Here is a 17,710-nt window from a genome sequence, read left to right on the forward strand (position 1 = left end):
TATGGGAGGCCATCAAGCAACTGAAAACAGCAAACCAAAGGGGTCTTTGGTGCATTACGGGGGACTTCAACAGCATCAGAGACCCCTCGGAAAGGATGGGAGTTGGTCAAATGGTGGCGGAGGAGAGCAACATCAAGGAATTTAATGATTGGATTGATGAGCTTGAGGTGGAGGAAGCCTCATGGGTAGGAAGAAAATTCACTTGGATAAGACCCAACGGAGCTGCAAGAAGCAAGCTGGATACATTTCTAGTATCTCCAGAATGGCTGACAAAATGGCCCGGGAGTACTCAACATACATTGGATAGGAATTTTTCTGACCACTGCCTGGTTCTACTTAGGTCCAAGTTTGTAGATTGGGGCCCAAAACCGTTCCGAATCCTTGATTGCTAGATGTTGGACAAATCTTTCAATAAAATAGTACAAGACGGTTGTCACAACAACAAACGGGGTGGGGAGGGTTTGTGCTTAAAGAAAAATTGAAGAGCTTGAAAGCAAGGTTGAAGACCTGGAACAGAGATCAGTACGGGGACACCTTTAAGAAATATAAGAAGATTGAAGGTGAGCTAAACCAGTTAGAAGCAATCTCAAAGTGACAGACATCTTTCTTCCCAAGAAGCCCTTATCAGGAAACAATTACAAGAGGACTTGTGGGTAGCTGCACAATCTCACGAATGCCTACTTAGGTCCAAGTTTGTAGATTGTTGTCCATCCCTTTTGTCTACCTAGGTTTACCTATTGGTGCAAATCCGAGAAGGGGGCGGGTGTGGGATCCTATTATCAAAAAGTGTGAAAGAGTTTTATCTAAGTGGAAGCAAAGACACTTATCATTCGGGGGGCGGGTGACGCTTATCCAGTCAGTCTTAACTTCTATTCTCATCTATTTTTTATCTTTTTTAAGGATTCCCAAGAAGGTGGAGGACAAGTTGGTCAGCTTGCAACACAAATTTCTATGGGGAGGTAGTGCAGACACAAACAAGATTGCTTGGATCAAATGGGAGACAGTATGTCTTCCAAAAGAAAAAGGAGGCTAGGGTATAAAGGATATAAATACCTTCAACCTTGCTCAGCTTGGTAAATGGAGGTGGAACCTTTTCCAGAACGAAGGACAGCTGTGGGTTAAGGTCTTGGAGGCAAAATATGGAGGTTGAAGGGGTTTGGATGAACCACCTAGCGATAAGTTTGAGTCCTTGTGGTGGAGGGACCTAAAGACGATGATCCAAACAACACAACAAGGGGAGGAGGTCAAAGAAGGTACACAATGGAGGGTTGGGTGTGGAGATAAGGTCAAATTTTGGGAGGATAAGTGGATAGTTAGTAAGGTTTCATTGGTAGTTAAATATCCCAGATTGTTCCTAATCTCGGGTCAACAAAACCAATTAATACAACAGATGGGAGGCTACAAGGATGGGGAGTTGGAGTGGAATTTATCTTGGAGAAGGCCATTGTTTGATAGTGAGATACCAATGGCTATCAACTTCCTAAATGATGTTGAAAGGTTGGTTATTCAAACAGATAGAAGAGATAAGTGGGTGTGGAAGGCAGATCCAAGTGGGAGATACACGGCACAAACTGCATACAAAGTAATGAGGGGGGTTGTAGTTGATGGGATCCAGGATAAGGCTTTTGAGGAGCTGTGGAAGCTGAAGATACCGATCAAATTTGCAATATTTGCATGGAGACTATTTAAAGACAGATTGCCTACTAGACTAAACTTATACAGAAGACAAATAGACATATTGGATAGGAGCTGCCCATTTTGCAGAAGAGCGGAAGAGGAAGCAGGACATTTGTTCTTCCATTGCAGTAGAGTCATTCCTATTTGGTGGGAATCATTATCCTGGGTGAACAAGTCTGGAGTTTTCCCAAAAGACCCAAGACAGCATTTTCTACACCATGGAGATATATTGAATGATGGGAGCAGGGCTACTAGGTGAAAATGTTGGTGGGTGACAGTGACTTGGTCTATCTGCAGCAAAGGAATAAGATGATATTCTCCAATGAAACATTTGACAGCAACAAATTGATCGATGAGGCAGCTTTTTTGTTATGGACATGGCTGAGGCACTTGGAGAAGGATTTCTCTTTGCACTTTTATTTTTGCTCAGCAAAAATATATTATATAATTAGAATAGTACTAGTGGTACTGAAAATACATAGGGATAGATGTGAGTCCAGCTTTCCCAGGGTTATGATTGAGAGAGAGCTAGAGACACAGTATTATGTTACAAAAGTCCAGCCCCACCTACCCTCTCCTAATACCTAAATCCTTCCTTAAGATTAGAGGACCATTGATTAAAATGGAGTGTAAAATCCTTGTCCATTGCTTTGATCCACGACCATAGTAGGAGTAGGGCATCGTCTAGCAGTTTGGTTCCATGAAAAGTTGCATCTTGGAACACCACCTTATTTCTATGTTGCCATATTGTCCAAGTTAAGGCAATCCACCAGCATTTCCAACTTTTGGACTTGACTCCATCTACTAGCTCAGTTCCATGTTGCAGAAAATGGTCCCTAGGATTTTGTGGCATTGCATTGATAAGATTAACCCAGGACATTGATTCCCACCGTAAAGGGAGGGTTTTGCTACAATTGAAGAACAAGTGGTTAGCCCCCTCCTCCTTATTTCTGCAGAAAGGACATAGCATATCATCTATCGGTATTTGTCTCCTTCTAAGGTTTGTCTTTGTTGGTAATCTGTCCCGAAGTAGCCTCCAAGTGAACATTGTTGTCTTTTTGGGTATTTTGAGTTTTCATATTTCCCCATATTCCTGTTCCTGTCTTTCCTCCATCAGATCCCCCCATAACAAATCATATCCACTTTTTGTTGAGTAGTGCCCTGCAGATTCAAGTTTCCAGATCCAAGTGTCCTCCCTTAGGGGGTCAAGTTGCTGCTGTGATTGTATGTCCCCGAGAAAAGTGTTTCTCTTTGCACTTTAACCAATGGTCTAGTAACCTTAGAAAAGGGATAGTGCACTAGTTAAGAATAGAACTTTTGATTAGCACTTTCACTAATATGGTGTGGCCTGGCTGTGGTTCCTAAATAGACTCCATTTAGTCTAATCTGGAACCATTAGCTTGGGCAACAAAACATTTGTACTTCAATACCTCTGGTACTCAGTTATCAATATATATATATTAAATTTGCTGATAAAAAAAAATATTATAGATAGACAAGGATAAGAGCAATAGTACCAACAAAGGTACTTAAGTGAAAATATAGTATTATTAATAAGAGCAATAGTACCCGAGGTACTTAAGTGAAATTTACAAGAGGTACTTAAGTGAAATTTACAACAATAGCTATGCTGCCAGCCTCCCAAAAAACACATATAAACCCATCACAAATCCCCACCAACAGACAAAACACCCCAGATTAACCACCAAAAGCCTCCACAAGGTTGGAAGACCAATGATTAAAAGGGATATTAAATTCTTTATCTCTAGCTTTATACCAGGACCAAGCTAGGAATAAGGCGTCATCCATCACTTTGGAAGATACAAAAGGAATACCCTGAAAAATCAGTAAGTTCCTGTGCTTCCAAATAGCAAAAGTTAAGGCAATCCACCACACACACCATCTAGAATGGTGTCTCCCTACATCAAAACCATCACAAAATAAGCTGAAATGACTTGTTGGAGAAACAGGGAAAGCTCCACTAGCTTGAATCCACCTCAAGGATTCCCACCACAGGCCATTAGTTTGAGTGCAATGGAAAAAAAGATGTCCTGTCTCCTCCTGCTCCACATGGCAAAGAGGGCAGGTAGCTTCCTGCAGGCCCACATTTCTCCTGTGGAGATTAGCTCGAGTAGGGAACCTATCCTTTATAAGCCTCCAAGTGAAAATGGCAGCCTTTGGGGGGATATTTAATTTCCAAATAAGCTGAAAATTCCTCCCATCTGAGGCAAAACTATTTAGATTTGACAAAAGTCTATAAGCTGATCTAGTATAGTACATCCCAGTAGGATCAGCTTTCCACAGTAAGTTATCTTTCAGATGACACTGAATAGGATAAGCACTGATCTCTTCCATGAAAGTCACAGCTACTCCCTCCTCATGTTCGAATAAGTGTCTCCTCCAATTCAGATCCCATCTCCAGTTGTTCTGGTAGAAGCTACCCATGTTTGAAATTAGATCATTCTGCTGCTTACTAATAATGAAGAGTTGAGGATATTTCTGTTCCAAGTTGCAGTCCTCCCCCAGCCAGTTGTCTTTCCAAAATCGAATTTTATCCCCACAACCTGCCTTCCAAGCCATGTTTTGATGAATAATCTTGAAGTCATTGTGCTGATATATCTTCCTGAGGTCCCTCCACCAATGAGAATCCCCACAATGAACTCTGCCATTCTGCAAGGCTGGCCATCCTCCATACTTGGAATTTAGAACCCTGACCCAGAACTGATTCTGTTTAGAATATAAATCCCAAATTCATCTTCCCATGAGAGCTGCATTAAACTTAGACAGATTTTTGATTCCCAAACCCCCTTCCTTCTTGTGAAGACATATTTCATCCCATTTGACCCAAGGGATCTTCTTGTGATCATGCTCCCCCCCCCCCCCCCCCCCCACATGAAATTCCTTTGCAGAGAAACCAGTCTATCAGCTATTCTTTGAGGTAGTTTAAAGAAGGATAAGAGATAGATTGGTAAAGCATTCAAAACAGAATTTATCAAAGTGACCCTGCCAGCCATAGATAAGCTTTTTTGATTCCATTTAGTGAGTTTAGCTTTAAATTTTCTGAGCAAAGGCTGCCATACCACCTGACTTGAGGATTTGACCCCAATTGGGATACCCATTTGCCTACAATTCAGAAACCGGGCAGCTTCATGAGCCCAATTAACAGAATCCCCAAAGATCCCAAACTGGCTTTTAGCATAGTTAATTTTCAGACCAGAGGTCATCTCAAAGCCTCTAAGCATTGCCTCAAAACAAGAACATTTTCCAAAGAAGCATGACCAATAAAAACAGTGTCATCAGCATATTGGAGGATATTAATAGGCTCTTTCTGTTTTCCCACCAAGTAACTTCTATAAAGATTTTTCAAAATGGCCTCTCATCAATTCAGTGAGACCTTCACCCACTATATTAAAGAGCAAAGGGGCTAGAGGGTCCCCTTGTCTCAGACCTCGAGTAGGGGCAAATTCATTAGTAGGACTACCATTCACTAAAATGGAAATAGTTGCTGATTGAAGGCAGGCAGCAATCCATTGTCTCCATTTAGTACAGAAGCCTAGTCTAGACAGCATATAATCCAAGAAAGACCAAGATACAGAATCATAGGCCTTTTCAAAATCCACTTTGAAGACCATGACTGGCTGCTTTCTCTTCATAGCTTCCTCCACCACCTCATTAAGTATCAGAATTCCATGAAGGATATGTCTATCCTTTATGAAGGCTAATTGCCTTTCATCAACAATGCCAGAAATGACACTCCTCAGCCTGTTTGCCAAAAGCTTGGCAATGACTTTGTACATACACCCAATGAGAGAAATAGGCCTGTAATCGTTTAAAGATTGAGGATGATTTGATTTAGGAATAAGAGCCATGAAGGAAGCATTGCTGCCTCTAGGGAAGCTTCCATGATAGTGGAATTCATCCACGAATCTCCTGAATTCAGGTTTCAAAATCTTCCAAAAAGCCTTAATAGAATTAAAATTAAAACCATCGGGACCCGGGCATTTATCTCCCCCACAACTCCAAACAGCTTCTTTAATCTCTTGGTCAGAAAAAGGGGCAATGAGTCCCTCTCTTTGATTCTGATCAATGGACTGGAAGAATACCCCATCAAGAGTGGGTCTGAACATCTTGTCTTCTGTAAATCTATGAAAAAAGAAATTAAGAACTTCATCTTTGACCCAGTCAGGCTGTTGGACCCAATTACCATCAATGAAGAGACCCTGAAGAGCATTGTAATTTCTTTTGCAATTTAAAACTTTGTGAAAATAAGTTGTATTGTTATCACCTTCCTTAATCCATTTCTCTCTAGATTTCTGTCTTAGCATAGATTCATAAGCATTTGAAACCTCCCACAGCTCTTGTTGAATAGATTTCTTGACTTTGGCTTCATCTTGAGATAAAGGTCTATCAGCAGCTGTAGTTTCCAAGTCATTAAGCTGCTGCCTCAATCTCTGGATTTTACTAACATTAATATCAGCATTCACTTTACTCCATTGTTTGATGGTATTCTTAAGATTTCTCAACTTGTTTTTAAGAGCAATGCCCCCCCATCCACCTTGCTGATCCTTAGACCAAGTCTCCTTCACCATCTTTTGATACCCTTTTTGATTGAGCCATGAATCCAACACCCTAAAGGGCTTGGGACCCCAATCAACCAGCTTAGTTTTCAAAATTACAGGGCAATGATCTGAGTAATCTCTGTGAAGAACATGCTGGGATGTGTCAGGCCATCGGGCTAACCATTGGTCTGAAACTAGGAATCTGTCAAGTCTGCTCTTGGCAGATCCATTGGGCCTGAACCAAGTGAAATTACCACCAAAACCTTTGATTTCATGAAGATATATTTGAAATCCAAGCATTAAATTCTGAAATGTCAAAAATATCAGCCCCCCTTTGAGATGATCCAATACGTTCCTCCTGGCTCCTTATGCTATTAAAATTCCCAAGGAAGCACCAAACACCATTCGGATTGGCCAACTTCAGCTGCCTTAGTTCCTCCCACAGAATTCTTTTCCCAGGAAGGTCACAAGGAGCATACACATTGACTATGTGAAGTCTCTGATTTTCAGTAACCCATGTTCCATCTAAAAATAAAAAGCTATGGCATTTAATTGTCCTCTCCACTTGAAAAGCTGAGTTGTTCCATAGACAAAGAAGGCCCCCAACAGCATGAACAAAGGGTACACTGTCCCAAGAGACAGTGGAATCCCCCCACATTGACTGACAAATGATTTTATCAAATTTGTCCCTTTTTGTTTCTTGAATACATACAAGATCAATCTTGTGAATTAGATTGATTCTCCTTATAGCAGTCCATTTGATCCCCCTTCCCAGCCCTCTACAATTGTATGATAGGATAATCATTAGTGATGATTCATGATACCTCTCTCAACTGCCACAGCTTTGTCTCTCTGCTCCAACTGGATCATGAAGTCCATGACCTTTTGGGTTTCCTGACCATAGGTGAGGCCCATATCACCAACTAAAGCCATTTGTTTTTCCAAAGAGGCCTGGTCACATATGCTAGTACTCGGGTCCCTGGTGTACTCTTTAGAAGAAGCTTCATAATTCTGAAGAGTTATTTGTATGGGAGGTTCCAGAACAGATTGGGCCTCTACATTAAACTCCCTATTTCCTTTTCTTCAAACATAAAATTTGACAGCAGAGGTAGTTGGGCCTATTGTTTGCTGGCCCAAGTCCCCCCCCTTCTTTTTGAAATTTAGGGCCTACTAATAAAGGAGGTGGAATCTCCACGCAATTAGGTTGACCACCTTTTTGCTTCTGATTCAGTTCTGCCAGCTCGATAGCTGCTTCTCCCTGCTCCTCCCCTGCACCCCTTTGACTCTGATTACCTTTTTCCTTTTGCATGTCTTCACAGGTCCCATTGTGAGATAAAGCAATTAATATTTTCCTTTCCTGGATCAATTCACCGTTGCTGAGGGCCTGAATGAATTCGTTCTCCACAAGCTTGTTGTCACCATGCAATTGGGTCACGTCAGGCCTGTCAGCAGCGGACCAGTCCAGATGACCGATGGGTTGGGTTGGCTGGTCATTACCCACGAGTAACGAATGGGTATGTCTCCGTTTTGTGGAGAAACCGCCGTCGGAGCTGTCGAAACCGCCGTCCATGGAAGCACCCTCTATTTCGGCCCCTGGGCTTTGGTCTGCGAGTGATATCGGGGTGTTTGGCTCCGTTGAGAGTGGGGATGGCAGAAACCACGTAGTGGAGTGATTATGTCTCTTCTTCATTCCAAGCCCATGGATGTCTTCGACAATGTAGAGGCCGACTTCCACTCCATCAATAACAGCTGGTACCTCCGTCGCAATGCCCGGTCGCAACTGCGTCCTAATTAGAATCCTTGCCGCATCCAGCCTCCGCCGCTCCTCCACCATCTCATCTACTTCCACCAGCTCCCCAAGCTCCGCCACCACCTTCGCCATATACACTTCCTCCCACGCAGATGGCAATAAGCCCCATATCAGGACCCAGGCCAACCTATGTGTTGGGCGTATATGGTGGGACCACATTTGGAGATCCAGTAGAGGTGTGGAGCCATTCATCCTTTCGTCATTCACTAAACAGGACACCCTCTCATCTCCCAAGTTCGGTAGGATAACCCAGTCATCTACCCAGTATCGAGGTTTGATATCAGGCTCTAAAACCCACCTGAGTTCCTCCTCTACTCTTTCAAACATGCCCCTATTTTTCAGTCTGCCCACCCAAGCCTTTTGTAGCCACTCCTTGTGTTCCTCGGTGGGGTTCAAGATCACAGGACTCTGAACGAGTATGCTATCTCCCTGGAGAACCACCTTCTGACTGGACAAGATACCCTGTACTGGTGTTACCCCCCTAGCCACCTCAACATAAAACCGAAGTCTTACTCCTGTGCCATTTGTTTTCTGACCAACTTTATCCACCTCCTGTGTTATCTCCTTTCCGTGCTTAAGAGTATGAAGTTGATACCTTCTGTTCCCCTTATCTCTTTCAAACTTTGGTCGATTAACAAACATTTTGATCCCGCCAAGGAAAATGCTATTATCCAACTGCCTTTCCAGCCTCTGTACGTCATGAACCTCCTTGAATCTGACAAAACCAAAACGGTGTCCAGCTTTGTTTTTAGTTTTATGGATGAAAACCTCCCACACCTTACCCCACCTTTGAAAAGTTTGCCATAGATCCTTCTCAATTAGCCCATCAGGGAACTTGAGAAGTAAAAAGATGTGACATCCTCCTTATCTCTCCATGTACCTCTCCTATCTTGCCTTTGACACTTGTTGAGCTCAGGAAATCCTCTGTTAACAGCTGATTTCTTCCTCCTCCTATGAGATACTTCCACCCACCCTTCGTCAGTTCTAGTGGGGCTGTTATCCACCTCGTAAGATGGTCTCCTACACTCTACAAGACCCCTATCTTCTCCATATACAATATTTCTTCTCCTTTCTCTATCAGTGTACTTCTCCTCATGTTGACCCTGGCCTCCTTTTGCCCTTTCTCTCACTGAAACACACCCTCTTACCCTGTCACGATCACTCCCTCTTACACTGTCCTGAGCTCTCCTATGTTTTCTCCCTCTCCGACTCACTCTTTCTCTCATTCTACCCATAGAGAGAGATCTTCCTAATGGTAATATTGCTCCATGGTAAAGAAGCACACCCAATAATGGTCCTAACTGTATTTAATGAAGAATTTAATTACTGATATTAAGGCTATTTATATATAATTTTAATAATAACATTAATTTTGATCATTTTAATATTAAACAGCAACATTTTACTTATTATACAATTTTTTAAAATTAATAATTAAGGATAGAAATTATTAAAAAATTATGTGTGTGTATATATATATGTATCAACATACTTTATATTTTTATTTAATTTTATTCAAATCTTACATAGTATAATAATAATAATAATAATAATATACTATTAGTTTTTTCTATCAATAATATTAAAAAAATTAGTAACATGTAAATAATAATTCTTATAAATAGATATTACTTATAATAGTTAAATTATAAGATATAAAATTTGAAATATATAATAACTGTTATGGTTAACTAACTTTTTATAAAATTATATATTAATAACTTTAAAAATATCATTTTAAAAAAATTACAATAAATACACTTAAAAATTATTAATTATAAACACACAATTTAAGTACATGTAAACATTGTATTCACAGTGACAAAAATGATCTTCCACAATTTTAATGTAATTATATTTAATATGCTACTAAATTTTTAAAAATTGATAATTTTATTTGTATACATATATTTTTTAAGAAAATACTAAATACAAATATAAAAAATGTATAATTAAAATGAATTTGTGCAATGCATGGGTAAAATATGGTTAATAATCAAAGTGAACTTCAACACAAGGCAGGCATGTATTTCTACACCCTCCAAAACCAAGAGGGCTTTTGTGTGGTGCAGTATTAGACATGTTATCAAAAACAATCGACCATATGAAAACAATAGGTTTCTAGACAAAGGGAATCAATGATAAAATTCCGGACAATCTTAGCCAAAATGATGACATAGAACCTAACCACACATCACATCGACCCATACAATTTCCTTAGTTTTTTTTTTTTTTCTCCAAAAGCCAGCAATTCACCAAAACAGAAAAACACAATCCATAAAATTAAAATAAAGATTAGTGTCCAAAACTCACTAAAGTAATATATGATTTGAAGAGATTACTAGACATCTCCCAGACTCGCACAAAGGATAAGATAATTTATCAGACAATAACACAAAATGGTGAACTATGTCCAATAGAAAGTCTACTAGAATAAAAGTGAGATGATGTCTGATCACTAAGTTAGGTTAGGCCAAATAAAAATGGTTTCCTACTAACCTCAAGAACCGGTAAATATGGGAAACCCTTAAGAGTAGAAATTTTGTTTTTGCTGGCAGCTAAGACCTGCACCAAATTATTTCATTCATAGAATTCAGTTATACACATGCGTACACAAAAACACACCGAGTACATATTACCAATACTCCATACAATTGAACAACCTGGAGTCGAGGTTGGCTAGCCATAGTGAGAGACTTCAACTTATTCTGAGCTACTGACAGGAACTGCAAAAATGAAACATATAAAAAAATGAACACTGAACTTGAAGACCACAATAACATCAGAATTAAAAATCACAAAGATAGCAGGGTTTTTTAAGCTTGCCTCCAAATTAGGAAGTTGCGGGAGACTTGCCAAAGATGTGATTTGATTTCCAGCAAGATAGAGTTGCTGCATACAAAATTAAGGATTTCACACTGCTATTATTAAATAAGTATTCACATCTTTAAACTTTTCTATCTCAGTCATAAGACAACAACCACATAAAAAAATTAAAATTAAATACAACACACCTGCATTACTTTGCAATTCTCAAGAGGCTCAAATCCAGGTCCCTTAAAATCATTAAAACTCAAATCAAGAACCTGAAAGAAAATAGTTTCTTTCAATCAGTCTGTAAAAATTATATTTGAAATTATCCAAACATAACACCTCAAATGTAAATTACTAAATAAAACCTTCACTCTCGTCAATACTTCTACTCCTTCCAGTGTAGACAAGAGATTGTCTCGGAGATAAACGAACTGCCAATAAGAATCATAAGTTAAGTGCTATGAATTATCAAAATCCTCAAAACAGGGAACTTAATTTGAAAGTCATATTTCGACCCGGACATTTTCGGGATGCCCCGATAACCAGCGAATGACAAGTGTTTTTCCTTGTGTGGATCCTATCTCAACGGGAAATAAACTAGGTACAACAAAATACAACTTGAAATTCGGTCCTTTACACACTGAATGCTTGGGATAAACTATGGAAAATCGGAAACTTTTGTTTTATAATCTTAAAGAACAAAGCCTAAAGCCATTGATAGAAACAATTGCAGCTGAATCAACATCAACTAACTCATTCTAGGGGCAAACATTTGGGAAAATGGTATGTATTCAGCTAAACCAATCTGACCACACAATAAAATCATAGTTATTAATCGTAAGTAGCAGTGCATAACAGCTTGCTCTGAAAACACTATAGCAGGAGGAAGAATGACTGCAATTTTAAATATTATAATACAATCTATGTTGCACATATAAATACTCAAAAACATATAAATACTAAAAAACCAAAAAATTAAAGAAATTCATGATAAATATAAATAGTAAGTCACAATTTATATACACAATCACCATCAATCTAGGAGTAGTAAAAACATAATAATGAAATAAATAAAAAAATTAAAGATGGCGGTGAAAAATGAAATTAATAGAAAAGGAAAATAACAAATTAAACAAAAATTAGCAAAATGCAAACTGGGAAGTCTAAAGGAAGAAGAAAGAATGAAACACAAGATAAATAATAGTGTTGTAAAGTGTGAAGGAATTGAGATGAAAATAAAGGTAATATTTTTGTTGAATTCTCAAGGACGAAGGGTTTCAAATCCAACTATTTCTAAAACAAAATATGCATTAACAAATGGGAGAGAAAATACATTTTTACCCAAAAAATAAACTAAACAACATTTTTTCAGGGGTAAAAATAGGTTTCTGAGGCCTATATGCTGTTATAGCACGTGAAAAACTGCTATTTTGGCCACTATTTTTAGACTAAGTGAAGAGAAAAAAGTAAAGAAAGGGAACTGATATTATTGAATCTGAAAGTTAGTTACAGAGTTAGTTACAAGGGAGTATTTATAGACCTCTAACCCTTCAAACTAAGTACAAAACAGGATTAACAAATAGGAGAGAAAATCTGTTAATAGACTAACAGCCTGATATTAGTGAGGTGCTGTTAACAGCCCTTGCAAACTGTTTTCACAGTTACTCTAACATATACTCTGATACCCCCCTCAAACTGAAGGGGAAGAGTTTTCAGAGGAAAAACTCTTCACATCGAGTTTTCCCGATAACTTCAAATCTTGCTGAAGAAAAAGGCTTGGTCAGCACATCTGCCCACTGATCCAGAGTTGGGATGTGTAAGACTGAAAGTTGCTTGGCCAAAACCTTTTCCCTAACAAAAAAGACATCAATTTCCATATGCTTCGTCGACTGTGGAACACAGGATTATGAGCAATGGATAGAACACTTTGATTGTCACAATAAAGGACAGGAGTAGTGAAGGGAACTCGCAATTCTGTTAAAAGAGCTTGAATCCATGTTAATTCAGTAGAAAATTGAGCCAAGCTGCAATATTCAGCTTCAGTACTGGACCTAGTTGTGACTTTCTGCTTGCGAGACCACCATGATATCAAGTTTGGGCCAAGAAAGATGGCAGCCCTTGAGGTGGAACGCCTATCATCCACATCAGATGCCCAATCAGCATCACAGAATGCATAAAAAGCCAAGGGTTTCGCAATAGAAGTAGGCTGAAGAAGTAAAACATGAGACAAGGTACCCTTGAGATACCTTTAGATCTTTTTAACCACTACCCAATGAGAGTCCAGAGGACAAGCCATAAATTGACAAACTTTATTAGCAGAAAAACTGATTTCAGGTCTAGTGAGAGTAGCATACTGCAGAGCACCCACCACTGATCTGTAGAGAGTTGGGTCATGAAACAAATCAGCACCATGTTTGGACAGTTTACAGTTAGAAACCACAGGAGAGGAAATAGAATGTGCTTCAGTCATTTGAGTTTTGTGAAGTAAATCACGAATATTTTTGCTTTGAGTCATTAGTATAGAATTATTGGGAAGGTATTTGATCTCTAGTCCCAAAAAATAATCCAAATGACCCAGTTGCTTAAGAGAGAAGGTAGTGTTTAGTTTGGAAGTTAGTTGCTGAATAAGAGAGACAAAACTGTTTGTGATGAGATGATGATATCATCCACATAGACTAAAAGATAGACAGTATGATCCTTATGTCTGTAGATGAACAGAGAAGAATGACATTTGCTTCCCACAAAACCAAACTGAAGTAAAGTAGATTTCAACCTGCCAAACCACTACCTTGGGCTTGTTTTAAGCCATGGAAAGCCTTGTTAAGCTTGCAGACTAGGGATTCATTTGCAACCTCAATTTGCAACCTCTTCTCCACTGCTTCTCTCATCAATTTGTTTAGGCCTTCAGCAACAATATTAAACAAGAGGAGTGCTAGTGGATCCCCCTGTCTGAGTCCTCTCTGCAGGCTGAATTCAGCCGATGGACTTTCATTCACCAATACCGACATAGTAACAGATTTGAGACACCCCTCAATCCAATTAATCCACTTGGAGCAGAATCCTCACCTTATAAATTGATTTTGTGAGGTTGAGTTAGGTCCTTAATCCAAAATTCTAAAATAGTATCAAAGCATATCCTAGATCCATTGTTGAGTCACTTGCATTGTCAACTTGCCACGCTCCAAACCCATAGCCCTAGGTGTGAAGGGGTGTTGGAAAGTTACATTAGTTGCAGTCATCCCTAGGCCACAATGTCTCAAAAGGGGATACCTACGAAGGGGCTAACCAAAAAGATTAAGTGAAGCATCATCATGTGGAGCCATTGAGACGTCAACTTTTAATAGGTTCATGTTCCACATCGATTAGAGAAATGACCAAAATAGTGCTTACAAGTCTTGGGCATCCTCATTTTACAAGTCAGTTTTGTGGAGTTGAGTTAAATTAGATATGGCCTAAATAATGCTTATAAGGCTTGGGCATCCTCACCTTACAAGTTGGTTTCGTGGGACTAATTTAGAACCTAAGTTCAAAATTCTAAGACTATCAATATGTTTTTTCTAAGGCTCGCTATACAAGAAAATAGAAACCTTGATCACTACTTTAGACCTTTTGTTGTGTCACTTACATTTGACTTCATGTGATATATTGCACTACTGGACAAAACATTTGATATATACATATATCATGCCCCAATGCCCTATATTTTTTACGTTAGCCACGTCAATGTCGTGTTTAAGCTTTCATAGTTTATACATAATGGGGAACCAAGAAAGAGGTGCACTTTACTCGAACCTTTTCTTTCTTGCCAATGAATAAGTTGCCCTACTCTGTTTTTCAATACAGATTGTGGAGAGAGTTGAATTCCGAAATATAAAGAGAAAAGAAAAATGATCGAAAATAATCACAGTAACAAATAGAGAGCATATCCACATAAATCTATTCATGCGACGATGCTAATTTGCTATATAGGACGTTAATAAAATATGGCCATTGCCTGGCATAAATTAATTTTTTTACAACACCGCCATAAACAACTTTGAACATGTTCTCTAAAATAAATAGTGAGCTAAACAGAAGATACATTTACCTCTAGGTTTGAGGATAAGTTTAATCCACTGGCATTGAGACTACGAACTCTGTGTCCCCTAAGATCCAGTCTCTAATAAAATATCAAGATGAATCAGAAATCAGAATTAGATAATGACTGCTTCTGAAAACTCCATCATAGTTGCTCCATTTCATGAATACACCAACTAGTAATAGTTACTGAATAGTAAATACATACAACCGGGTCAATCAAACTTCAACAAGCAACATCCTGCACGCTACTATATTAACTCCAACGTGGAGCCTTTCCCCAACTCATTCCAAAAAAAATCATTCAACTAGTATACATAATTCCTTCTTTTTTCAGCAATTATTTCACTTCCACACCTATGCAGCTATAATTCCTTCTTTCTATTCCATCCCCAATCATTCCACCTTCACATGAAAATCAACAGTAACTCACTAATGATATCCTAAACAGTAAAAAAGTGCTGCCATAATCTCAAACTTACCAAATCATCATTGGCCTTAATCTCAACCTGCGGAAGAACAATAAACCGCGAATCCCTGCTATCAGCAGTGCCTCCCTTCCTCCTTCCGGAAAGGGACGACGACGTCCTATCCTGCGACGTCGACAGAGACCCCGCCTTCAACCCGCTCGAAACCGTTGGCGACGAAACCCTCGAAACCGTCCTCCGAGCAGAACCGCCGCTGCTGGCAGTGCTATCCACCGACGAAGAACCAATCCTTCTTGAAACAGATGAAGCCGAACTCGAAGCCGACAATGCCGGCTTACTCACTGTCACCGGCTTCTTCGCCACCTCTGCCTTACTCGCACCGGAAGTCCTCGAAGCCGAACCCGCCAGCGAGGCCACAGCCGGCTTCACCGCAACTCGCGAAGAATTCACCGAAATTAGCCGGAGCTCCGGTAGTGAACTCCGCACAAGCTCGCCCACCGACGAAGCGCCGCTCCTAGCTCCGGCGGCAGATTCGGTGCCGGTTTTTCTTCTTCCATCGGAGATCGACGCTTTCTGAGACAATCCCCCGGTGCTGTTCCTTCTCGGCGCAGTAACCACACTCGAAGAACCTCCGATTGAACCCGATCTCTTCGTCGCAGCCGTGACCGAACCGGTTCGCGGTTCGACTCTCCTCTTCGCAGAAACCGAACCGCCAGGTTCCGCAACCGTTTTTGCAGCTCTTCGGGAAGCTTCTGGAACGTTCTTCTTCAGAGAACTCTGAAGCTTTTCCAGCGTCACGCCTTCGCCGGATTGCTCCGACGACACCTCCATTATTACGAACTGAAAACCAAAACAAGAAAGCAGCGAGTTAAGGAACTGAACTTAAAACTACTAAACGCCGCGTTTTAAACTAAACGCCTTGGATCTAAGTGAGAAGAAAAAAAAAAGTGAAGTGAGAAGCGCAATGTGAGTGAGAGTAGTTGAAGAGTGGTTGTTTCACGAGCTCTACCTAGAAAGAAAGTGTAGAGACCTAGAAAGAGGGTGAAACTGGAAGTGAATGTAAGTGAACTAGAGCTTAGATAACATTTGATTTTATTTGAGTTGAACAGAGAAAGAAAGAGGATGCGGGGAAGTGGGTAGTGTAGTGGGTGGCAAAAAGGAAAAGGGGGTGTGAAAGAGACAGAGGAGCTGGAGGCAATAAACGTGAGTATAGAAATGGGGGCAAAAGTGGAAAGGGACACCCGTGTGGGGTAGGGCCAACTTGAAATTTTTCAAATAAAATTTGTCGATGAGACCAGCGAAGGAAAGGGCGGGTTCGGACAGAGGAGCGTAATTTGGTCTCAATTTTAGCAAGGAAAAAAGGCCAACAATAAAGTACTCTTTATTGTCTTTCTCAATTCATTAATTTTCTTCGCTGTATGATTAAGCTTTGAATTTAATACTACAAACCTTCATCTGTTTTGGTTATCTGTAATAATAACGACAAAACATTAGTATCTGTCTTGAGTCTTAATCATTTTTTAACTATCTTGATTTTTGGTAGAAATCGTGTATGGCTTACAAAAAGTTACACCTTGGAGTAACATGTTTAACATGAACTTTCTATAAAAAGTAAATGAGTGTAGGTTAGTAAATATTTAAAACAAAGATTATAAATTATATTTGAAATATATAAATATATATAATATGCAACTTATTTAAACTAAACTAACTTTAAAATAAGAAGAAAAAAAAGTGTGTTTTCTAAAGAAAATTATTAATTATTTAAGTCACTTATAAGAATGTATTTTAATTTTGCATGTACAGATAAATTGTTAAAACATATCTAAAAAATTAGTACAACCAGTATTAGCGCATTTTTTCCTATAAAAACTTTTTATTCAATTTAGCTCGTAAATAAAAGATAGGAAATTAGTTAGATACTTCGTTTGTCCAATTTAGACTGGAAATATTTATAATATTATATTATTTCTTAGAAACTCAATAGCCAACTTCTAAAGTTAAAATGTTTGTCAAGAATCAAGATACTGTAATTTCACTTTGAAGACTTTTGGGAAATTGTATCATTTGGATTTTAACTTTTCCACATCAGAAAATCTTACTTCAATCCATTTAAAAAAAAATCCTAAGTTTTTACTTAGTAATAATAACTTTGATTTGAAGACTTAGCAATAGTATAGTTGGTTAACATTTATTAGGGTTGTGAGAAAGATATCTAATTATTAGGATATTTATGTACTTAGAAGGGATAATAAGCTTTTCCAAGTTAATGAGATATTTATTCTAAGACCCTAAACCTTCTTAACACATAGGTTAGAAAGTGATTAAGTATAGTTTTTTGTGAA

General features: G+C 39.0%; 1 protein-coding gene across 2 annotated transcripts in view; it reads right to left on the reverse strand.

The window, feature by feature from the left end:
• Positions 1-16,540, reverse strand: part of LOC114367801 (187-kDa microtubule-associated protein AIR9-like) — a 93,631-nt gene extending 77,091 nt beyond the window's left edge. The window contains exons 1-8 of one of the 2 annotated variants that reach the window (XM_028324998.1): positions 16,375-16,540; positions 15,420-16,205; positions 14,948-15,019; positions 11,226-11,291; positions 11,061-11,132; positions 10,873-10,938; positions 10,710-10,772; positions 10,546-10,611 (exon numbers count right to left, since the gene is read on the reverse strand). In XM_028324998.1, coding sequence (XP_028180799.1) covers positions 10,546-10,611; positions 10,710-10,772; positions 10,873-10,938; positions 11,061-11,132; positions 11,226-11,291; positions 14,948-15,019; positions 15,420-16,196 — 1,182 coding nt within the window. In that variant the 5' untranslated portion in view covers positions 16,197-16,205; positions 16,375-16,540. The remainder of the gene's footprint in view (positions 1-10,545; positions 10,612-10,709; positions 10,773-10,872; positions 10,939-11,060; positions 11,133-11,225; positions 11,292-14,947; positions 15,020-15,419; positions 16,206-16,374) is intronic. The other variant, XM_028324999.1, reaches the window with a different exon arrangement.
• Between the last annotated feature and the right edge of the window lie 1,170 nt (positions 16,541-17,710).

The sequence above is a fragment of the Glycine soja genome, chromosome 9 (assembly GCF_004193775.1).
Source record: "Glycine soja cultivar W05 chromosome 9, ASM419377v2, whole genome shotgun sequence".
Lineage (NCBI taxonomy): Eukaryota > Viridiplantae > Streptophyta > Magnoliopsida > Fabales > Fabaceae > Glycine > Glycine soja.